General features: G+C 39.3%; 1 protein-coding gene, 1 non-coding gene and 1 pseudogene across 2 annotated transcripts; 2 read left to right on the top strand and 1 right to left on the bottom strand.

Annotated features, from left to right (window-relative positions):
* The first annotated feature begins 176 nt into the window (after positions 1–176).
* On the top strand, positions 177–25,434 carry LOC139944812 (proline-, glutamic acid- and leucine-rich protein 1-like). Its single transcript, XM_071941924.1, has 16 exons — positions 177–327; positions 2,414–2,478; positions 3,495–3,600; positions 4,453–4,602; positions 5,846–5,974; positions 7,655–7,805; positions 10,166–10,292; positions 13,050–13,137; positions 14,664–14,758; positions 15,538–15,648; positions 16,671–16,809; positions 17,772–17,943; positions 18,590–18,645; positions 19,308–19,517; positions 20,115–20,873; positions 22,166–25,434. Exons 1-16 carry the CDS (start codon positions 178–180, stop codon positions 22,241–22,243), a joined length of 2,586 nt encoding a protein of 861 aa, XP_071798025.1. The 5' UTR covers position 177; the 3' UTR covers positions 22,244–25,434.
* Trnas-gga (transfer RNA serine (anticodon GGA)) lies at positions 6,662–6,736 on the top strand. The gene has a single exon. It is a non-coding gene; the product is annotated as a tRNA-Ser (tRNA).
* On the bottom strand, positions 10,833–12,515 carry LOC139945320 (uncharacterized; annotated as a pseudogene).
* Positions 25,435–25,513: the final 79 nt, after the last annotated feature.

Here is a 25,513-nt window from a genome sequence, read left to right as displayed (position 1 = left end):
GCCCCAAAATCTGTATTTTGCGCCGATGAGCTCACATATAATTATGTTGTGTACAAATTTTAGCTCCGCGCAAACTAAGAAAATGCGCGCCTTTGAGGGAAAAAACCACAAACAAACAAGAGAGTGCATTACTTCTCTCACAAGAGGGCGTCTCATGGCCTTTTAATAAAATTCAAGATGGCGCTTCCCATCGTGGACAACATGTGTTCTACAATGCTGGGGCTATTTAAGCAAGAGAGTAATAAGCAGCATTCCCATGGAACTGCAATAAACTTGCTTCCATCATTTACAGAAGATTCGACAGAGCTGCAGATCTTTAGATTCGAGGTATGCTGTTTTATAATTTTATTTTGTGCTATTCTCTGGCTCGCCGCTCTGCCTGTGGCTGTGCGGAGCTGTACCTCGACTACGCCTGCTGCATTGGCTGTCTTGATGTTCTGTGTGGAGGGTCGATTGGGGGGGGGGGGCGCTGTTTGTTGCCAGAATTCCATATGCCACCACGTCTGTCTGCGCACATGATGGTGACGTGTTGTGATTGTTGCTGTCACTCACTGCATATAATTATAATCATATATAAATAATGCATTTACTAAAAATTAGTAACCTTTTCCCTTTTTTAAAATTAACTTTAGTTTTAAAGCCATTGGACCCTTTTGGTAAACAGTATTGTCCAAGGCCCACACTCCGTGTATCACAACTTATATATCAAATAACAAACCTGTGAAAATTTAGGCTCAATCGGTCATCGGAGTCGGGAGAAAATAACGGGAAAACCCACCCTTGTATCCGTGTGTTTCACCATGTCATGACATGTGTTTAAAATAAATCCGTAATTCTCGACAACGAGAATTGATATTATTTTACTGTTTTCTCAAAAAGTAAAGCATTTCATGGAATAGTATTTCAAGAGAAGTCTTTTACCACTACCTTCTGTAAACCCTGTAAGTTATTTGTAGATCTGTGAACTTTTATTTTTTGGTCTGTACCGAAAGGGTCCAATGGCTTTAAATAAAAATATTGTTGACTGAAGTTGAAGCAAGAAGTATTCTTTCCTTTTTTTTATATTAACAAATAATTTGTTTTGTTTCCCATCAGATGAATAAATGTGTATCTTTTATTGCATTTTATTTTTAATTATCGATGGCGAATATTTCACTAGACACCCCTGCGCTCAATTTTGGACCAATCCGAAGACGTATATTTGAATCAAGCGCAAAATAGTAATCCTGCGTATAAGTTAAAACATAATTGTGCAAGTTTGGAAATTGCATCCATTTGACTCCTGAAGTTTTGAGTTTGTGCAAGCATTTTGGTTATTTGAGCGCGTTTTACTTTGTGTTAAACTGACATGTTGACACAACAATGGTTGAGGGCTCCCTTTGCAAATGAAGATTCTGAATTGTTTAGCAACCATCTGAATCCTTACGTTTCATTGGTGGTTGCGCGGTGAGAAGATGTCATAAAGCGAGGTGTGACCCAATAATGAAGAGATTCTAAACAGCATTGTTGGCATCTCTAAAGAAGCAGTATTGTTTGTGAACCGATCTCACACCCATTGTCAGGGTTCGCTGAGCGCGTGTGCCATTACAGGCGCCCACATTAAACCAGCTGCAAAGTTCTCAGCAAATTGAAACCAAAGACAAGTTATTGTTACAGTCTGGGGGGTATTTTAATTTGCGGGAAATAAAAAAAGTATTGTCAACATGGAAATAGTTGTCAAGCCAGGTCAACAAACTTAAATTGTATACACAGAAAAATAAAGTGATAAATACCGGATAGTGCTTTTCTAGTGGATAGTGCTTTTGTAAGCGGTTGACCATTAGGCCACCAATTCTTCAGTTTGAATCAACCGCAAACTTATTTATACCTATTAGTTGCATGAAGACCTGTGTTAACACCAACACTAACAGGGTCGGATAAAAACTAAAATGATTTGCTGGTAGGCATTCATTAATATTGTGTTATGAAACAGACGGTTACAAGTGTTCGAGAGAATCAAGTACGATTCGGGAAAAGCACCTAGCCCAGTCCTTTTGAAAAGATGGACTTTAAAAAATTAAAAAAACTTTGGTTGGTAATCCTGTTTTTATCAAGGAAGAAATTTCATGTGAAGCAAATTTTTGTGCTTAGCAGCTCTATGAAATTGGGCCCTGGTGCAACAATGCAGAGGAGCCAAGAGTCAGAGTGTGTCCTGAGTGTTGGGTACTGTTTATTGGCTTAATAATAGTACATGGTACGTGGCTGGTTTCTTATTCTAATCGTAACAGAAATGTTACAGATATTTGTACTAAAATGTTTAGACTCTAACAAAAATTCTAGTAGTCGATAAGAAATAAATCAAAATCTAACATTGATTTGATGTACATGTGTAGACACCTTTTTAACAAAATAATGTACTTTATTTTTGCTATAGAAGTCTGGCAATCTGTCTTCATGGGTTGGTCATATCAACAGCTGCCTGAACTCTACAAAAACAAGGTATAACCAAAGTTAACCCTAACCTCCCCCCCCCCCCCCCACATTAGGGTAGCTCTATTTGTACATACCCTGCCAAATACATCAGAACAGAGTTGAAACCAAATGCAATAAAATGCACCAAGGGATTTTGTTGCTTTGTGCAGACATGTTGTTTGTGTTCGGACTGATCGGGGGGGGAGGGGGGGGGTTGCCCTGCTATGCAAGTATGCACATAGAGGTGACTTGGTTATGTGGGACCATGAACTCTGCCAAATGCAACAAAAGTTGACTGTCAAGTGCAACAATATGCAACACCAATATAAAGTCACTTGCCTGCTGAGTGCAACAAGTTCAGTCGAAGAATGACATCCGAGTTGACTGCCAAATATAACAGTCTACTACTATAATGTACTATTTGCTGCACATTGTTACATTTAGAATGTTAACAAAACACTTTTAAAAAGCTGTGGTTTGGGGGCTAAAGAAATGCCATTATCTCTTTCACAATTCAGAAATGGGTTTTACCTTATGTCAGGTTATTTTATGTACGACGCCACTGCATTAGCAAGAACGATTCTACAAATATTATTTTAGAAACAAGGGGTACTCTATTTTGCCCAGGTTTTAGATAGTGATAAAAATTTGAATTACTGAATTAGTCATAAGAGATGTTAAATTTGCATTGGGATAAAGAATATTAATTTTGGTTTTTACCCATACAGCGATGTGTGTTAGCACTGTATACTCAGTACTTTCCCAAGTCCTGTGAAAAAAAATATCACATGGATGTATAAGTCATACCATGATATAGTTTAGTGCAAGCATAATGTAGCTATCTTTAAAAGGGTGCTATGGGTAAACTACGTAGTTCCATCAATATGATGAGGTAACAAGCTGTTGTAATTAGATTTTAACATGTGTCGTACAAAAGTTTTTCTCGAAAAAATTTCCAAAAACTAATCCAACCGATATGTAAATAAAAATGGGTTCCATATCTGGATTTATCAGTAACTTTTTTTACCATTTTCTCTGACTAGATTGGAGGGTGTAAGTCTCTTGAGGGCCCTTGTCCCTCAGTGTCCATTGGAGATCTTCCAGCAACACTGTTTGTCATGGGTCAGGTTGCTTGTACAAAGTCTACAGGTATGTCATGTGTAGAAACTTGGCGTGATGGTTATTGCTAAATGAAGTCAGGTTTTGAGTATGGAGATTATATAAGTTATCACACAAGTGCGAGTGGAATGCAGACAAATATAGTGCTTCTGCGGCCCTCGTTGGATATGGAATGCAGAAAAATATAGTGCTTCTGCAGCCCTCGTTGGATATGGGACGCAGATGCACTATATTTTACTATATTCCACGAGCGCGGGTGTGATAACGATTTCATCTTCCAGCCTCATTAAGTCAATAAGATTGGGTTTTGTTTTTGTTTTTAGTTTTGCATGAGCAAAGTTGAGAAGGTTATTTTTTGCACTGACCGTATGGGGAGAGTCACGCATTGACCTTCACAATACGCAGTGTGCAATATAAACACTGGGAGTAGGTTATTGTTTGATATCACACTCCGGTTCGAGCATCTGATTGGAGGATTAGCGCGCACTGGAACAAAACAAAAGTTAAATATTAACCAAATGATCCTCTGTTTCATTAGTGTACAGTGAATTATCTCGTCAAGCTATTTAGCATAGCAAGAAATTTAGACTAAAATATTTTTGTGCGGTGCCACTTAAGATAGTGGTTTGCTTTTTCCTATGCCGAACACATTCATGTAACTTTTGACTTCATCAAACTTTGTGGAAAAATGGGGAAAGGAACTTTTTGGTGCATGTTATCCGGTTGAATAAGCGTGGGCATATTCTGCGTGGAGCAATTCAACCATTCGAGGGCGTGCATTTTTATCACTCTCGTATTCGTTCTCAGTATCGGGGCCTGTGCGACCGGGCCTTTAATAAAAATAACTACAACTAAAATAGTTTTATTTTTCATTGTTTGTAGTCGTATGATTCACCGCCAGTCATCAGCCTCGTTGCCAGCACACTGGAAATCATTCTCCAGGATGCAGCCCAAGTGTCTGAGCTGTCAAGAGAAGTCTCTAATTCCTGCATCTCTATCATCATGCTAGCAGCTCTTGACATGAAACAACTGGTAGATGCTTTGATTTTAGAATAGTTCAATCAAGTTTTGACTTAGAGGGTCTGGGGTTGATTTCACAAACAGTTAGGACTAGTCCTAACTTAGGACTAGTCCTAAGAGATATCAAAAATGTACAGCTAGTCCTAAGTTAGGACTAGTAAGTCGTCCTAACTCGAGATAAGACTAGTCCTAACTCTTTGTGAAATCCACCCCTGGGTACTTTTTGTAGGAGACAAAACACAGGTTTACATTAAACTTAAACAGTTTGAAGATATTAATAGAGAAAGCTTCCCTTACAATATTACTTGCTGAGGTGCTGTAGTTTTTGAGAAATGGGTAAAACAAGTCGTGGAAATTATTTAAGCATTTAAAACGTGTTTACCCCTTATTATCGTGACATGTTTTTACTCTACATTAACTCAGCAATTAATATTTAAAGGTAAGCTTTCTCTTATCATTATCTTCAAACCGTGAAAGTTCAATTTTAATCTGTGGACATTGTGTTTTGTTTTACAAAAATTACCTGAATCCTTTACAGCTGGTTTTCACAAGAGATTTTGATTTGATTTGATTATAGTTTTGCATGTAAAATGTTACAGGTATCAACATACCAGTCTGATACTTTTCATACCGAGTTTGATATCCCATGTGTTATTTGTTCATTGCTTCATTGAAGCCTCTTGGCTATCAGTTTTTCAAATAAATCTTTCATCAAAGTGGATTTCACCTTTAGAGGCTCTGGACACTATCGGTTATTACCGAAAATAATTGTTAGCATAAAAACTTACCTGGTAACGAGCTTTGGAGAGCTGTTAATATGACAAAACCTTGTTAGTAACGTCTCCCTCATAAGTAAAGAAGTAATTTCTCACTAAAATATTTCAATTGGTATCTTACTTGGTAACGAGTAATGGAGAGCTGTTGATAGATAGAACATTGTGAGAAACGGCTCCCTCTGAAGTAACATAGTTTTTGAGAAAGAAGTAATTTCTCACTAAAATATTTGATATACATGTAGGTCTTGAATTCAAGCATCTGAAAGCACACAACTTGTGTGACAAGGGTGTTTTTTCTTTCATTATTTTCTCGCAACTTCAACAACCAATTGAGTTTAAAGTTTCAAAGGTTTGTTATTTTATATTTTATATGGTAAGACTGGTCTTTAAAAATTACCAAAGGTGTCCATTGCCTTTAAAACTCAAGCCAGAAGTCTATTTAATATGAAGCCACTGTTTCTTTACTCACTTTTCACTAGGATTCTGCGATAAGTCTCCTGTCTGCCTGTATACAGAACTTCCCTGGACCCTGTGGACCATTCAGGACACGTGCTGAGAACTTCTTTCTGCAAGTCATGTACAGTGAGGAGATTTTAGACATCTCTTTGGTATGTGGATTTTTTTTTTTAAAGAGATTTTAGAAAACGCTTATATTATGTTAAAGGGACACATTGCCTTGGATCGGCCAAGTTGATCCATCAAAACATTTGAAACTGTTTGTAATTAAATGCATATATGGTTAGAAAGATGTTGTTAAGTAGAATAAAATGATCCACACATACATGCCTCGACACTGCCAGGTTTTCCTTTTACTTTACAAACAAACTCGGTCGGCCATTTTATGGAGTCAAAAACTTGACTCCACAAAATGGCGTGCTAGTTAACGACGTATAAGGAAAACCATGCAACGTTGAGGCATATTTGTGTGGATAGTTCTATTCTACTTTTACAACATCTTTCTAACCATATCGATTTCATAACACACAGTTTCAGCTCGCCCTATCCAAGGCAACATGTTCTTGTAAGGACTTTTAAGTCCTTAAAATTTGTCAGATACATGTATTAAAATACATGTATCTGCAAATTTTCCTCAACAGGAGCAGTGTTTCCTGCTTAAAAAAGTTTTGTGATTCTTGTTCAATCGATTTTAAAATTTGCATCGGGGATGAAGAACATTATCTTTGGTTTTACCCAGATTTATATTCTTTATTCCTGATGCAAATTCAATATCTATTAAATCATTGCAGTACCCAATTCTAAAACATAGGATTCGAACTGCCTCTAGCTACCGGGCAATCTCGGTAGTCTAGTTGGTAAGGCACTGCTCTGGAATTGCAAAGGTCGTGGGTTCGAATCCCACCCGAGTAATATTCCTGTGATTGTTTTCACAGAACTCAGGAAAGTACTGAGTATATAGTGCTTTCACTAATCGGTGTTAAAGGGTAAAACCAAAACTAAGATTCTTGTTTAACCAAAGGGGATCAGGACCCAATTTCATCATGGCACTTAATGCGGAATTACACACCTACATGTGTTTTGCTGTAAGCAGTGCCATGATATTTGATTAGAATACATGTGTCTTGCCCTTCCAGCCTTGTTATGAATTGGAAAGAACTGTAGAGTTATATATAGGAACTAGAGGGTGCACTGGCCTAGTTACGCAGCCCCCAGCATGCAGCCCAGTGTGCAGCCATTTTTAAGTTGAAAAGAAAAACACCGCATAGGGGATAGTGAGTATTTATCATACCCACGTGTACATCGTATGACAAAGTCAACGCGCAAACAACGCGTTTCCTTTTACAAAAGGTGCGCTTGTCTCCTTGCAGTACCTGTCGCTTTTGTGCACGCACCACCCACCGGTGCGTCCTCTAGTTCTTATAGATAACTCTATGGAAAAACAGACTGCACCATGAACATCATCTTCATTTAGCGGTCGCAACTGAGATTCCATTCACAACGTCACGCCAGAATTGTTGGTCCATCACCATGTCTGGAAGGTCCAAGATCACGGCGATGTAGTTGATTGGTCTTGGTCCTCTATTACGGCAATCTCCAATATAACATGTCAGGTATGACATGTCTTTAGCACGAGAGCAGTGGCCAGCAAAGCGGAATCTGCTTTGACACTTCATGCGTCACTTCATGCGTTGAGCAACAGAAGCAGAGATTGATGGAATGTCTCCATAGAACAAGGCTCATGTATAGTCAGGTTATTCAAGTTGGTGTACCCTAATTGAAGTATTTCAGCAAGCAAACTCTCTTATTCATGTATTATTTTTCTCCTGAAGTCTGCAAGTCGATGTCTGGCTCTACTTCCAAGGGTTGGAGGTGGTGGCCAAGGTGGGATCAAACATATAGAGGCATGGTCCTTCTTCTGCCATAGAGTGTTGACTAGCATGACGATTGTACTAGATGATCTGTACGGGGAAACAGACTCAGGTAAGAAACAGAAATAATGATAATAATAATAACAAATTCTTATATAGCACTTTTCACAATAACCGTATCAATGTGCTTTACATTAGTCATTGGGCTAAGCTTGGGCGGTTCCAGAAATTTGGGGCTCGGTTCCGGTTCCGAAAAAAAGCTCGGTTCTGAGACATACCCGGTTCCAATTCAATATAAAACATAAGCCGCCCGTCCCGAGCTCACACACACACAATTGAGCCGATCTATTTTAACTGAAAATAACCAAGTTAATCAGACATCGGTTCCGAGCTCACACACACGCAATTGGAGCCGATCTATTTTTAAAGAAAATACCAGAATACCCACCCCAATGATCAGACATCGTGCCACCGAGCACCTATTTTCCCTGCATTTAAACAAGTCTTTGATTTAGCCGGCAGTACGATCGTTGTGTAGCAGTATGTCCGTAGTGTAGTACATCCGTAGTGCAGTACATCCGTAGTGCAGTACATCCGTAGTGCATGCAGTGTGTCGTCTTTGTACATACAAGTGTACTATGCCTGTACATGCCTGTACATGCATACATACATACTGTAACGATTCCGGGGTGGGGTATGGTTCTTATGAATTTAACCAAGCCACCACTCTGGAATCTGAAGAAGCCACAGGGGAAGGATGAAATATAATATTGGGGGGTTGTCCTTAAACTCTACTGATGAGGCACATTGAAATAAATCAGTGTTTCAAACAGAGGGTTGACATTAACGGCAAGGAACTACACAGTGTGTATTTTATTCAATCATGTTCAATCACAAAATGTACATAGCGCCCTCTCTTGATTTAAACGGTATTAACTTAAGGTATTCAGTAATCAATCAGTTCGCTGGTTCATTATTCGCACGCAGCAGTACATGGTAGCGTGGCTGCTCGTGTAGTAACTATCTAATGAGAATCGCCAATGAATAAAGTGAGTAGCATCCTTTTGCGTGTGTGTGTGTTCTGGAATGGTCTTGAGTTCTTGAGGTCTTGAATGGTCTTGAGTTCTTGAGGTCTTGAGGTCTTGAGGTCTTGAGGTCTTGAGTGGCGATCTCGAGTCTGGAAGCGACTGAGCCCCGATCTCTGGTTTTCGTCCCCTTTTATAGCCTAGCAGACGTACGCGCTGCACTAAGCCAGAGAACCGATTGGTTAATTATAAGCGTTAAGAAAACAAATGTTAACACCTTTGGTAGCGTGCGCGCTAGCAGTTTGTAAGCGTGCGCGTAAAGTGCACGCGAACGCACAGCCCAATACGCACAACCAAATGTGTGAACACTAAATTTAGCTGAAGTTAAACTTACAATAATGGTGAATAAGCAAGACATTATAAATAAAGAGATAGCATTTAAGTTGTCTCAGCAACTCTATAATTAATTCTAAAACGCAAGGCAGTTTTCGCCACAATACAGCACTGTGTGTTTTGTGCATGGGGCAAGCTTTTATGAATATGGATATATCGGCAGCCAATCACAACGTGCTGTCTATACATGTACATGTATATGCATGACATGTACATGCATACATGTGGTGGTTGTAGAAGATGCCTATGTGTGTGCACTGTGTATGCAGCCACATGTGATAGTTGATCCTCATGTCGGCTTGAAGCCTTTGCACACTGTATCTGCGGTCACCGCTTTCAACATCAAGCCTCAATTTCTAGAGCCGGTTCGTCGCATGATCGGCTCCACAGAGCCTTTTATAATTGGGACTCGGTCTTTTAAAATCGGAACCGACAAAAGCGGGTACCCGGTTCCACAGAAGAGTGGAACCGCAAGTCCGGTTTTCAATTTGGAACCGGGTAGAACCGGGTAACCGAAGGGACCGCCCAAGCTTACATTGGGCTCAGCTCCCTGAGAAGTATTCAGCCCTGAGCTGCCGCATGGTGCTACAAAGGCTTTTTTATTTATAATATAAACCTCTACCTTCACAGGTACCCATTTATACCCCTATATGAAGAGAACAATTTATAGTAAAGTATCCTGCTGAAGGACACGACCGCCAAAAGTAGAGTACAATGATCCACACAAACATGCCTCGAAAGAGCGTGGTTTTTCTTTTACCTTGTGAACTGACAGGACCAGCCTTTTTATGGAGTCAAAAACTTGAATCCACAAAATGGCGTGCTGTGTTGTTCACAATGTACATGTATAAGGAAAACCGTGCAATTCAGAGGCAAATTTGTGTGGATCATTGTATTCTACTTTTAAAACATCTTTCCAACCATATGCATTTTATAACTAATGGTTTCAAATGCTTTTCATAGACAAACTCGCCCGATCCAAGGCAACGTGTCCCTTTAATTCTTGATCCATATCTTTTGATTCATCATTATTTCTTACCTATTTTGATTGAAGGAAGCAAGGTTGACTCTGCCTACCCTCCTCTAGGTTCGCTTGAGGCACCATCTAAAGAGCCTTCAAGAACCTGTACACTCATCAGACACTTCAAGGTTCTATCAGCTTGCCTCCAACACATGATTAGGTTAGTCAGGCAAATCATGAACTTCATATCTTTTTTTAGTATAGGTTTTCTCGGTCGATTTCGGCAAATGAGCAGCCAATTTCATTTTCAGGCGCTCGAATTAAAGCTATTTTGCCTCTCCGGTTTTTACTGCGTTTCAAATTCAGAATTTGGTCATTCAATTTTGTTCTAAGGCATTCAAGTTCCTAGCACACTCATTCTTTTTCATGACACACAAACATCATTCAATTTAGCAAAGCGAGTTCGACTAGAGATTTTGCTGATTTAATCATTTTCAATTTCGTAAAGAGGCACTCGATTTCGTTAAATGAAAGTTAAAATTAGTACGATTAAAGAAACACGAATAAACTGTTAAACTGCACTGGGCAACTTTAATTCAGGTAAACCTCACTTTCTTTGTTCATGTGTCCAGGGGATATAAGATGGGGCCCATGAGGTTTTCTTCTTCTCCTTTTTTTGTGGGGGGGGGGGTTGAGTGGGGGTTTCTTGAATGTTCTCTAATTTTTACTGTTTTCTTTAAGAGTTTGTGACATTTCTTTATCAACCGTCAATCTGTTGGCATGCCAGACATCTTGGCATTTATGTTTGTGTGTGGTTGTACCACTGCATGCACTTTACTTGGGTGATGACATCCACACTCTGAATGGCTGCTTGTTGTAGGAGATCGCATCTCCACTGCTGCATGTTCAATCCTGCTTCCTGGGCAGCCTGCCTGTCTCCTACACGTTGCTGCCACTCAGGCAACCCGCGGATGCGTTTTACTGCAGCCTTGAATGCAGAGTGTGCCATCTCTGTGCTGTTCAGGGACGAGGAGTAGGCCTGGGAGGGAGGCGCTTCAGCTGAATCATTGGGTTGGCACCTTCAGGGAGTCTGGCTCGCACATGAGGGCTAGCATTGTCATAGATGAGGTAAATTGGCTCGTCGTTTGGGAAAACTGCATCACACTGTTGAATTGTGTCTGCAAGAAACTCCTCGAATCTCTCTCGCGTCACAGTTTCGAATGCAATTCTGTGGTGCACCGAGCCTGCTTCACTAGAAATAGCGAAGGAGACATTGCAGTTTCTCCCTCGTTGTCTGTCGACAACTCGTCTGGCAGCGATCCCTCGTGGAGCTCTACCTTGGGAGCGTCTAGTCCAGATGTTGTAGCCTGTCTCATCAATGAAGACTAGATGTGCCAGAACACCATGCTGCAGGAACCATTCACCATACTGGACGCGTTGATCAAGAACTTCAGGAGAATTCCTTGCATCAGGGACGTCCTCCACTAGTTTTAGTGTAAAACATCATCCCATCCAAGGCCCTGGCTATGGTAGCAGTAGAAACCTGCAGCTTCTCTGGTAGATGTTCACTCAACCTAGCCTTCGCTTTTTGAAGTGTCAAGACGGTATTAGCTTAAAAGATGGTTTCGCATGTCATCATCCATCTTGCTGTGGGTTGCTCCTCCCCTTGCCAGTGTAGTGAATTCCATTAACAGCTGCCAAGCATGTGTTAGCTTTTAGTGCTCGCACTGGAGACTTTTACCATTCCCCTATTGTATATGACCATCTGGGAATGTCAGCTGTAAATGGTGAACAATGAACTCCAAAACCCCCAGTGTAGTATAAAAGCCTATTATAAGTTCCTTTGTTTACGCCTATTGAGCAGGCCCTAATCTTTTTCCTTAGTGTACATAGCCATATAAAAGCAAATGCAGGCAATAAACCACCCTCACTCTTCTCCAGCTTTTGGTACAGAAAGGTTGTATCTCTCTAACTTATATAGTCGTAGTATTTAGGTTCATTTATTGTGGTTGTCCAAAGGCTGACTGGAAACTGAATTGGTAGTACACTACTCCTATACAGCAACCTTTCAGCTGGAGGACACCATTAGGGTATAAAGTAATATCTCTTAATAGTTAAATATAAATAGTAGTTAAGTAATTGTATTTGTGAGATCTTATTAATTTGAATGAAGTCAAAGCTGACCAGCGCCGCCAAAATGAAGCTTAATTCTGCCCAGACTCAGAAATAGGGTAAGTGTATATAATTGTAACCAAATACCCTATACCAGCATCTCTCGCCTTCCGTTCCTCAAATATGTTGCAATGATTGATCTTGCTGTAGACTTGTTGATGTTCAAGTTAACTGCAAGCTCAATGTAGTCTTGTTCATTTCCTTTGAATGCATCAATCAACCTCTCTCGATCTACCTGGGCTACTCTAGTGTAGCGACCAAGAGCTGCCATGTTGAGAAAAAAAACAGTGTGTACAACTATAGCGAAAGCTTATCTTTGAAGTACATCGGCAAAATGACTCCAGTGCCAATACGTGAACCGTATTTATGCCTTTATGCCTTTACAAATCTTAAGGAAACAAAAGTTCAACCAAGCGTTTTTTAGATTGTGCAAATTCCAGAAGTGACTGCCCGAAAATGAATTTGAATGACTAAACATACGCTTCAAGAAGTACTGGGCTAAATTGAAAGCCGCTTTGTTGAATTGTTAATTGAATGATTATTTTGTTAAATCGACTGACGCAAAAGTACATCAGAAAATGAAATCGCCTGATCCTTTTTCAGCGGCATTCAATTTCGCGCGAAATTGATTAGGTTGATGGTTAAATTGGCTGCTCATTTTCGGAAATTGACCGAGAAAACCTATAATAGTGTTTTTGAAGAATTTTTCAAGAAAGTAACAGTTTGTTTTGGTCAGTATAAACCGGCTAGCGTGTAGCTCAAACTCTCTCTTTGATGTATTATTTGCATTTTTCTTGTCTTGCAGAGCTGAATTTCCAGAAATTGTGAAAATTCCAGTCAATCCTGTTTTGTCCTTGTGCTACAGAGTGCTTGCCTTGAATGGCAAGATGCTTGTAAGTATTTGAACGATCCAAAAAATCTCAAAACTTTCTGTAAACAGTTTTCTTTTAGAAATCAAACAATTTTACTCTAATATAAAGAACAAAGAAACAAAGTAATTCAATATGAAAATATCACCACAAATATCAATAGAGTAAGTATACTATTAAGGAATTATTGTATACTGTACCTACAAATAATGAGATCTTAGGGCACAAGACTTAAAGGCAGTGGACACTATTGGTAATTACTCAAAATAATTATTAGCATAAAACCTGACTTGGTAACAAGCAATGGAGAGCTGTTGATAGTATAAAACATTGTGAGAAACAGCTCCCTCTGAAGTAAGTTGTTTTGAAAAAGAAGTAATTTTCCACGAATTTGATTTCGAGACCTCGAAATCAACCATCTAAACGCACACAACTTCGTGTGACAAGGGTGTTTTTTCTTTCATTATTATCTCGTAACTTCGACGACCAGTTGAGCTCAAATCTGTACAGGTTTGTTATTTCATGCACATGTTGAGATATACCAAGTGAGAAGACTGGTCTTTGACAATTACCAATAATGTCCACTGTCTTTCAGCCCATAATTCACTACTTCTGCTAAGCACTGAATATTTGCTTCCAGAGCAGAGCATGACTTTGAGCCCTTTCGCACAAGAATTTTCATGAAGCAAGTTCCCATCATGATAGACCTGGGTGACTAGTAATTTCTCACTAAAATGTTTGAATTTGATTTTGAGACCTCGGAATTCGATTGTGAGGTCTCGAAATCAAGCATCTGAAAGCACACAACTTGTGCAACAAGGGCGTTTTTTCTTCCATTATTCTCTTGCAACTTCGACGATCAATTGAGTTCAAACTTTCACAGGCCTGTTATTTTGTGCAAATGGTTGAGATGCACCAAGTGAGAAGACTGGTCTTTGACAATTACCAAAAGTGTCCAGTGTCTTTAAGCAGGCTCCAGCAAAGGGCGTCTGAAGTGAATTGAAAAGGGGTCTTTTGATGGTGTCATTAGCTGGAACACGGGGTGAATTCTCTTTTAAGTTATGATCGGATAGACAATACCCTAGGTAAGCCAACTCCCTATCTTAGACGGGAGAAGAAAACCCAAAATACTAAACTAGATTTAGTTCATTAAATGTTTCATATCAGGGTCCAAAGATATGGACGGTCCGTTTAGTGTTTGGTTTTACAACAAATATTTGGTGAAGAGAAGCAAATTTGTAGTTAGTTGAACTGTACAGCAACGGAGACACTAAGCACTTAATAACAATAACCGTGGCTTCTTATATAGCGCTCATGTCCGTCACGCAGTGATGCTCATGGCACTTCAACATTATTACCCCTGGTCACTGGGCCTTAAATCATTCCTTCACCATCTCAGCTCCCTGGGGAGTATACAGCCTGTGCAACATATATTTAGCGCACTAAGCTATTCAATTGGAGACTGGGAAACTTGCATTCAATGAAATGAAATAACTTGTGAAGAATTCACAAACTACTGTTCTCTTATATTGTTGTATGTTTTGTTAAAGTCTAAAAAGGTGTCATTGCAATGGACTCTGCTAGCTGGTTCTCTCTCTACAATTCACACTGAAGCATTCAGCATATTGTCAGCTCTTATATCAAGGTAATAATTTTATGAAAGAACAAATAAGGGAATCAATGTGTGGTGAAGAAATTTTCAACTAGTGGTTTAAACTCGCGCAGAGGCCTGGATCAATGTGTGGTGAAGAGGTTTTCAACTAGTGGTTTAAACCCGCCGAGGCCTGGTTCTTGATAACTTTACAGAGACTTCCTTTCAGTAAAATTATCAAGAACCAGGCCTCGGCGGGTTTAAACCATTAGTTGAAAACCGATTCAATACACATTGATTCCCATTCATAAATACCTTTTCAGTCAAAAACATCAACACTTTTTGTCAAAAAGTAAAATAAATGCAAAAATTAGAATTGTTCAATGATTTCTTTCAACACAACACCTCTCCAGCTATGAAATTGTAAGGCATTTAGGTAACAACTCCTTATAAGGAGACGCTGTGCACGTCGCGCGTATCGCGTGATGTGGCACAACTGTTTCAGCCGTTGCTCTCGACCAATAGGAATGAATAAATTGTCTTATAAGCATAGATGCAAGCTCGCGTGTCACGCCCATGTTTCAACACTTTTTACTGGTGCTGTATCATCCGTTCAAACACCCCCTCGTGATGCCCTCTCGACCAACCAGAATGGATAAACTGTCTTAGGTATTTATGAATGAAAGACCAAATAAACTTTTATCTCAAAGTGTAGCTTGATGTGTTTATACATTCTGATAAAAAGTTCGAGACTTGTCAGAGACTTCAGGTGGCTGTGTATTAACATGTGATATAAAGGTTCTGTGATTTAATGTATAATTTTTGTTTTCCAGTTGCCGTGGTAATCTGATTGTCCATGGTGACATGATAAACAAACTCTTCATACAAACACTTGGTTGGACAATGAACGGCCAATCAGATGACTGCAAGCAAAGACCATACAGGTATATTTAATCTACTTTTAAATTGTTATAATAATAATGATATTAATAACAAGGGAATAAAAGGGTAGCGACGAGTTCTTAAACGGCCGTTTAAAAACCGGCAGGATCGTGGCTGTGTGACTAAAGGCCTGAGCCGAAGGTGAAGACCTTTATTGCATGGCCAAGACTTTGCAAGGTTTTAAAAGGCAGTTTAAGAAAGAGTTGGTACTCTTTTATTCCCATTTATAAATGCCTTCTGCGTTAAAAGGCGTAGTAACGTAAGAAAGGTTTCCTGACATCCTTGAGCTCTGTACGTGTGTTTTATATTTATGACTGAGACAGGTTTCGGATATGCATCATGTGTGTAGTTATTCTTGGTGCAAGACGTTCCTCGTTTTCCTTTCACACACAGCACGGCCAACTCACCAACAGATAAGAGCACCAAACTCATGGTATGTGGGATGTTGGTATGCCCCTCACTCAGCGAGGCATTGCATTTTGGCTGAGTAAAAACTCAAATGCAAGAAAACTATGTGGGATGTTGGTATATAAACTTTATAAACAAGCAGTCTTACTCAATCTGGACCCTATTTCATAGAGTTGCTTAAGCAGAGAATATTGCTAAACGACTCTCTGCTAAGCAGAAATGAGCAGGATACCAGTCACAAATGGTACATGTGACATGGTAGTTTGGCTGGTCCTTATTCAGGTTATCATGATTTTGTTGTGCTTAACATCCTTTTGTGCTTCAGCAGCTCTTTGAAATTGGACCTGTATAGTGTGGGTTCGAATCCTGGTCGTGACACGGGTGTCCCTGAGCAAAACACTTCACTATAGTTGCTTGTCTCCACCCAGGGGTAAATGGGTACCTGTGAGGGCAGAGATGGTTCTTGTGATTGTTTAGCTTAGTGCACTACACTTTTGGAATAAATATGGCCCAGTGACCCAGGATACTTATGTTGGAAGTGATATAAAACGGATTATTGTTATTTTTTACTATTATTATCATTTAGTTGTTATGTTAATTTCTGATGTTATTGCAGTTGCTTAAGACAAGCTGCTTATTCAACTCTGGAGACCTGGCTTGAAACTGTGGGAGCCTGCACTGGAATTGAATCTTGTGCCGATAAATTACTGGAGCAGATCTTGAATGATGCAAGCCCACAGATACAAACAACAAAGGTAGCTTTATTTAGAAAGGGATTCTTTTTCGCTTACTGCCCACACAATCTTGGCCTAACACAAACCCACTCACTCCGTCATAAAGTGGCTACATGAGACGAGTGCGATGATACACACGCCAAAGGACACGATCCCTCATAAGGTGTATTGCGATTCAGAACCGCAATGCTATGCACGCATAGCCTATATCTTTGTGTGGGTTCAACAGCGCCCTCTCTTGATATTTTGCTATTCGCTATAAACCTTATGCAGCCAGCTAGATCATCCGTAGTCTCCAACCCTGTACCATGGCCTAACAGGGCACTGTTAGTTTCAAGACTGGGACCAAAACCCACACTCTGTAGATCAGAACTTTAGTCTGGTGTACTTGACCACTCAGCCACAACACACTTATAATAATAATAACAATAGTGGCTTCTTATACACATGTAGCACGCATATCCGTGATGCTCAAGGCGCTTTAACATACAGTGTTACCTGCAAGGTATGTGGGACTACTTTTGAATTATGAGATCCACTCCTTTTACATAGCACCATGTAATAACAAGGTGCTGTGGCGCAATATACTGCCAATCAAACCAGGAACACCGGGGCAGACCCCTTCTTTTTTGGATAAGGATTCTGGGTTCTTTTATGTGTGTTACACAACACACAGGATCTACAGCTTTAAATCCAATGCGAAGGACTTATCAATGGTTAAGTGTCTTGCTTAAGGACACAAGTGTCATGGCTGAGGATTCGAACCCACACTCTGCTGATCAGAAACACCAGAGTTTGAATTTGGTGCTCTTAACCGCTCAGCCACGACACTATGGGTCTTAAATCAACATTGAAGACCTTGAGGTAAACATTTGGTAAAATCACAGGGAAACTCAAGCGGAGGTAAATTTTGGGAAAACACACAAACAATTACATCCTTCATAGATTTAGTTTCAATTTGTTTTGTTTCTTTTGTACATCAGTTAAAAATGACAGGTGATGACAAACCAGCGCCATCAATGACCACCATAATGCTGTCTGGTAAGGCCAAACAGAAGGGACAAGTTGCTACTGTAGAGAATGCTAGCAGTCTAACAGGCCAGCAGCGAATTGACCGTCTTGCTAATAGTGAGGTGTGTCTAGCTTCACTTAAAGGTAAGGTACACAGCTACCAGAGCGGAATGTTTTTAATGGAAATGGTATTTTAACTATTTAATAATGCACTTGTTAACCATTTTATTGTAATCTTGATTAGTGTACTCTTCTGAATTTTTCGTAATTATCGATTAAAAAATCAGGCCCCAACCTAAAGGTTTTGAAAAACTAAAAACACTTCTGCCGTTGACGGCGCGCGTCAAAGGACAATGCCGCTGACGTCATTTGTGGGAATTTGCTTTGTCATACCTCCACGCTGCAACAAAGCGGCTTTACACATATATTTACAATGTATATTCCAGTGTTCAATTGCTAATGTTAATATGAGTGGACCCCTTTATTGGCAAGATTTTCTCACTGAAAATGACAAAACAAATTTCTTGTCAGAGTTTTAAAGTTAAGTTGAGGGCTGCTTTAGGTAGTGCTGTTGATGTGGTTTGATCAGTGCCCCGTGATGGCCTCTGGCTATTTTTAGTCATTTTAAATGTACAGCAGATATGTATAGACCAGTGAAATCAAGAGACACAATTTAACGCCATTCATAACCAAAGAACAAACAGCAGACAACTTTTATAGGATACTTTATTACAAAAATTGTGTTTATTAACAGTTGAAAGATTCTCTGTTTTGATTAATCTGATTGCAGTGTTACGATGTATTATCATGAATCTTGGAAGCAGAGTGAAACCTGATGTTCACAAGGTAATGTAATAAGAATGAAGCTATTTTATTATCTATCAATTGAAACAGTTTACCACATCAGGCGTGAAAAACCCTTAAAAGTTTTGTTGATTAAGTAAAAAGATGATTCATATAACATGTAAGGATCTCCTTGTATATTTCATTTTATTTCAAAATCTCACGAGAGATTTTGTGAGAGTTCAGCTACGCACATGCACAATCATATTCCCTACAGCATGCAATGCGGTAACCACTTCGTAAATTTTTACGTTTTTTTATCAACTGTCATCGAGATGAAATTCAACCATCTAACATTGTCTAATTGTTTAGTCATCATCATATACGGCTGTAACAGTCGATGGTGTAGAAAACAAGATGAAAAGTGGTAAAAACACCCAATCAAAAACGATCGCATGTACAACTAGTAATTTTACTACATACATGTAAAGCCCAAATGCAGTGTCAGTCGATAACGAAATCACCATGGAGCAAGTTTGATCAAGGGACTGAAGTTGATACCCAGGATGTTTTTCATACATACGTAGGTAACCATGGAACATTGACTAGTGGTTGACAAATGGTTGCTGATCGAACTTGTTCTTGGCCGCTGGCAAAAGACTGAACAATCTATCACTGAACAAACCAATTTGTATATTCAAATGTGACTTCATATTTACCCACAGGATGTTCATGATTTTGCCATCCCACTCCTCGTTCGTATTCAGCAAGTATCTCTTACCCTCAGCCCTGCTCCATACTCCAGTGTGGATTGCCGTAAAGCACTTTACCATGTGCTTCTATCCTGTGTTATTGCACCTCATCCTAGATGGCCAGCACCCATACAGTGTGCCACCAGCTTATTCAGTCGTGGACGACAAGACACAAGTATAACGGTGAGTTTTCCTGCATCTCCAATTTGTTATGTTAAAGACAATGGATACTCTTGGTAATTACTCCAAATAATTGTTACCGTAAAAACTTACTTGGTAACAGGCAATGGAGAGCTGCTGATAGTATGAAACATTGTGAGAAATGGCTCTCTCTAAAGTGGCATAACTTTTAAGAAAGAAGTAATTTCTCACTAAAATATTTGAATTGAATTCGAGACCTCAGCTGAGGTCACGGATTAAAGCATATGCAGGCACACAACTTGTGTGGCAATGGTGTTTTTTCTTTCATTATTCTCCACTCTAACGACCGATTGAGCTCAAACTTTCACAGGTTTGTTATTTTATGCATACATGCTGAGATACACCAGGTGAGAACACTGGTACAAATTTGATTGTATTGTGATTTATACCATAACTTGTATAACAGAGCATACTGATCAAAATGTCAAGTTGAAACCAACGGTTCTTTTCAGAACCACCCTACTCATTTAGAGATTATCATTACATTGTTTTACCGCAGACCTTTCTATATCGTATTTCCACCATGCAAAGTTTCAACTCCTACTTACCTTGTATGTTGTTTATTTTGGTGATCATCAGGTTACTAGTTTTTGCACTGAAGCATCCATCATTTGTCAATCAATAATCCATCCAAGAGTGCCATCGCTCCAGTATCCCGTCAACATGGCCCAACTTGAACCTAAGAGATCAACCAACACGACCTATGACCTTACAGCAAGATCTGACCTTGGATTCATGGACACCAATGATGTTGGTGATGACTCGGCATTACTAACAAATGTCAAAGATAACACCATCGCTGTGTCCAGCTTTGATGGTTGGAGAGCGCCTCCAAGTGACCAGGAAGGGCCATTGTCTGGAAGTCAGCTTTCAACCGCCACGTTGGATAATCTAGACCAGGACAAGCAAGGAGAAGAGTCGTCAGATGAGTCAGAAGATGAGGAGGATATCAAAGAAGAACAGCAGGGTAGTGGGGATGACAAACATCTTAAAGATACTACAATCCAGCTTCAAGAAGTGACCAAGAATAGCACTGAAGCTTCAGCCAGTCAAGAGTCTATGAGCTGTAGTGAAGCTGAGAGTCAGACAGCTGGAGATCGCACCATTAGTATTGCTGAACAAGGGGATGTGGATCCTCCAGCGGCATCTTTAGAGGATGGGAGAAGATACTCCACAAGGAGACGCTCAAAGAGACAACTAACGAAGCTTCAGAATCAGGCAAGGAATGAAGACAATGATGCAGATGGAAAAGATGAGGATGAAAAAGTCACAAAGAAAGTGAAGAAAGGCAAATCACTAGAGGAAGACAAGATAAATGTTGGTGATGCTGAAGATAAAGTAAGTAGTCAGGAACTTAGTTAAGAAGCATGCGTTTTGCTCTGGACACTATTGGTAATTATTCAAAATAATTATTAGCAAAACAACTTACTTGGTAACGAGCAATGGGGAGCTGTTGATAGTATAAAACATTGTAAAACACGGCTCCCTCTGAAGTAAGGGACGAATTCAAAATTAAACAAGCGGTAACTCGGGGGCTTTTTCAGAATCCCCCGAGGTAATACAGGGTATTTACAGCCTTGCATACGAACAATAGAGTCATGAATATCCGTCTGCACATGCTGGGTCAACTTGGTTGTGGTTGGGTGACCACGGATACAAAGAGCAATTTAACAAAAGGCAAGATTTGTGCTTGGGATTACGTCAGCAAGGGATTATCGGATTAGTGACAGATGCCTGGCTGCTCCAATAAATGTTCTTCTGATCCATTCAGGTACTCAATGGTTCTAAAGAAACCAATGGACCGCAAACTCCACTGGTCTATTGTTGAACAGTATCAATTACGGATTAACCGAGCCTCTGCCAAACCGCGGGGCGGCCGGCGGCGATATCAATGAAGTAAACTTGGCTCTCTGCGGCCCCAAGAGCAATGTTCATTGACCTGTAGATAATGAGCTCATTATGGTCCGACTTCCTTTTGCCTTGTAAAACCCCGGGGGAAAATGAAGATTTACCCCGAGTTACCGATTGTTTAATTTTGAATTCGCCCCTAACATGGTTTTTGAGAAAGAGGTAATTTCTCACTCAAATATTGAAAGACTTCAACTAATACTGAAAGACTTCAACTGAAGCCCTATTATTATGCATCTAAAAGCACACACATTTTGTGCAACAAGGGTGTTTTTCCCTGTTCATTATTTTCCTGCAACTTCGATGACCAATTGAGTCCAAATTTTCACAGGTTAGTTATTTGTCTCATATGTTGGGATACGCCAAGTGAGAAAACTGGTCTTTGACAATTACCAAATGTGTCCAGTGCTTTTGAGCCACTTGTGATTTCAATAGCAATGAAAAATACTCTTTTGATAAGAAAAAATGGACAGGTTATTTTGCCCTTCCATTCTCAGTTCATTCAATGAAGAGTTTCTAAAATTATTTTCAAAAACGGATCAGAGAATATGAAACATCCGTCTGCTTGGTTGCAAGGGCTAAGGGTTCAAATCACAGGACTGGGGAAAGTATGGAGTATACAGTGCTAACAAACATTGGTGTATATTGGTAAAACCAATATTAATATATTCTTTATCCCTGATGCGACTTCCTATCTTTTTAATCTGTTTTGTTGTCAACAGGTTGGAAGTGAAGAGATGACCGAGGAGACGGCTTCCATGCTGGCAAGTTTTGTGGATTCAATGCCAGATGAAGACTAAAGATTATTTTGCTGTGATTCATTTGAAAATCATCTAATTGAGACATGCTGAGCTGTCATTGAATTCAACAAGAGAGTTATATTAGCGAAGCTGTACCGGTGATGTTGGTCGAGAGACAGGGCCCAATTTCATAAAACAAGTAAGCACCCGTTTTGTGCTCACGAGGCGTCCCTTAGCAGAATTTCTATTGCATAAAGCTGTTTACCGTAAGCAAGGGTAAATCACGATTAGCACACAATGAGGGAAGTAACAATGCAAATCCATGGTGAACGTGCTTGTGCGCCTAAACATTTTAACCATGGTTAAATACTTTTATGCTTCTGCACATTTTTCTGCTATAGTAAGCACACAAATTTGCTTACTGGTAACTAGCTTTATGAAATTGGGCCCTGATCACCACCTAGGTTCCAGTTCTGGTACATGAATTGCTTTTGGCGTGTCCTGCCTTTGGCTCCTTGTTGACTGTCCTAAAATGTTACCTGGTATTGGATGGAGACCTGAAAGGGTTTACTTGCTTGACTTGATCAATGGTCATAACTCTATAACGTGTTGGAAGTTCAGATTTGTAAAGACCAAGTCACACTACAGCGATTACGAAAACGATAACGATTACGACGCAAAGATATCGCATTCTATTTGTTGAATTGCTCCACGCAGAATTCACACAAGCTCATTCAACCAATAGAATGCGTTCTCTTTGTTTCGTGATCATTATTGCTGCAGTGTGGCTCGGCCTTCAGTCAGGCAAAACACCAGGTTAAGACAGTGTTACATTAAAAACATTTGTGAGGAAATTTAACTCCACTTTTTAAACTAACACTAGAGGTACATGTCAAAACTAAGTTGACAGTCACTTTTTTGCTCTTGCTTTACTTTATCATCTTTTTTTTTTGTTACTCAAAGTTTTAAAGAATTATTTTGTAAAAATTTAGATCAGACCTCTATTGAGATATTATGCATTACCATTGGAATCAAGTCAGGTACATTATATTGATTGTAATTGTCCATTTTAGTGGTTTGTGGTGTATATCCAGAGAACATTTGAGTGATCCCCGAGGATTGTTTCATGTATGATTGATTTGAGATAACTACTTTTTGGAAAGGGACCAGCGATCGATTTTACAAATAGTCCCAATTTAGGACTAGTCCTAGGAGATATTTAAAACTTAAGGCTAGTCCCACATAAGGTAACGCATCCTAGCTCAAGTTAAGACTGTGAAATCCACCACCCCTGGACAGCTTTACATGTTTGCATGGCTTGTCATGTTTAATTCTGGGTGTGTTAGATTAGCTTCCCTGGGTCGACGCCGATCTGCCCCCGGTACGTTCCAAAAGCTTTGACTGCATTCCAGGGGCTCACCCGGGTCAGCCCCAAGTGCCTAGCTTGTGGAACGGGTCACCTAGGGCTGGCCCGAGGTGCATGACGTCACCACGAGAGGGTGAGTAATCGTTCAATTGGCTCTTGTCAGGGGCTCACCCAATTGAGCACTGCGGGGTCGACACAGGGAAGCTAATCGAACACACCCTCTGAACACTGAGGGTGAAGGATAAGATATTTAGTACCAATATACAACAAACACACAGAATACCCAATTCCATGTTCATCACAGTAATACACACTTACTACAGATTGTATTAAGTTCTCAGTCAATGTCTTGCATTTATTACAATCATAGATGATCAATTTGAATAAATGAATTGCTAATCAAACAAAAACAAATTAAGGTGACACAACAAATGCAATTATTATTTGAAAACAAACAGAATTATATTTGAATTCACAAAACATTTAGCGAAAAAATTCTGGAGTAGCGTATGGTTATTTGTTGTCAATTTGCAGTTTCCTTGTTGACTTAGTCTTAAATACGTTGCTGTCACTCATGCAAAAATACAACTTAATGGTTTAAAACAAAGGTTATTCACATGTGTTTTTTTATAACAATATATTTTATAAGTTGAGATTCTCCATATTCAATTTTTGTTTTTGTTAACCACAATACTCTAGAATGCTTCCCAGCCAAAATGTTTGTCGCATCCATGAACAAGTCTGCAAATGTCACTTTGTAAACCAAAAATACTGCTAGCAAAAAAAAAAACCTTTGGAGCAGTGGTTAATTATTTAATGCGACTTTAATGTAAACTTATCATAGTGCTTCATGCACACCATAGCTCAGTGAGTTTAACCACAAGCTTTAGTAATACCACTAAGTATCAACATGCTTGGTATGAAAAATTAGTTGATTGCCAAGTATTAATCCGTCTCAGTTTAAATATTTTAGTGAGAAATTACTTCTTTCTCAAAAACTATGTTACTTCAGAGGGAGCCGTTTCTCATGTATACTGTCAACAGCTCTCCAACACGTAAGTTTGTATGCTAACACATATTTTGAGTTATTACCAATAGTGTCCAGTGCTTTTAAGTTTGGTAACATTTGGTAAATCACATTGGTTATAGTTGACCATGTAATGGACTACACGTGTATAACTAAAGGTTTTTTTCTGGAGATCACAATAGTCCTTTTAAAACTAAAAGTTAGATATTAAGTTTTATTTTGATTGTAATGTTTCATAGGATGATTTGGCACTTTAACTTTAAAGCAAGGTATGTATCCCAAACTTGCAACACTTTAAAGGAACACGTTGCCTTGGATCGGTCAAGTTGGTCTTTATAAGTGTTTGTTACCGTTTGTTATAAAAAGCATATGGTTAGAAAGGTGATTTAAAAGTAGAATACAATGATCTACACAAATTTACCTTGAAATTGCGTGGTTTTCCTGGTACTTTGCGAACTAACCTGGTCGGCCATCTATGGGAGTCAAAAATTTGACTCCCATAAATGGCCAACCATGCTAGTCGGCGAAATAAAGGAAAACCACGCAGTTTCGAGTGATAATTGTGTGGATCATTATATTCTACTTTTAAAATATCTTTCTAATCATATGCATTTGATAACAAACGGTCTCAAACGCTTTTCAAAGACGTATACGTTTCCATTCGAATGCGAAACCTCCTCAATTATACTCTCCTCTAATATACTATTAGTGTATGCAAAAGAACGCAAATTATATTATCTCAAAGTTATTAAGTTCCTTTGTGCAGCAGCCAAGTAAAGTAGAAACAATCCACATTTTACCAAGTGGAATTTATTATTTTTATTGTTATGAATAAAAGGAATTCAATACCTGTATGATTCACATTTGTATTCTTATTTGGTCCGATTCATTTATTTATTTTTAAAAAGTGTTCTATGAGGGCAGTATTTAGTCCTTA

The sequence above is a fragment of the Asterias amurensis genome, chromosome 12 (genome assembly GCF_032118995.1).
Source record: "Asterias amurensis chromosome 12, ASM3211899v1".
Taxonomy (NCBI): Eukaryota; Metazoa; Echinodermata; class Asteroidea; order Forcipulatida; family Asteriidae; genus Asterias; species Asterias amurensis.
This window is presented reverse-complemented; position numbering and strand designations above follow the sequence as displayed.

Bases quoted from the DNA above. Each gene is read 5' to 3' on its own strand.
- LOC139944812 (XM_071941924.1), top strand. From the start codon at position 178: ATGGCGCTTCCCATCGTGGACAACATGTGTTCTACAATGCTGGGGCTA. The intron at 328-2,413 runs GTATGCTGTTTT...TTTTTGCTATAG, and splicing joins TGCAGATCTTTAGATTCGAG to AAGTCTGGCAATCTGTCTTC. The intron at 20,874-22,165 runs GTAAGTAGTCAG...TGTTGTCAACAG, and splicing joins TTGGTGATGCTGAAGATAAA to GTTGGAAGTGAAGAGATGAC.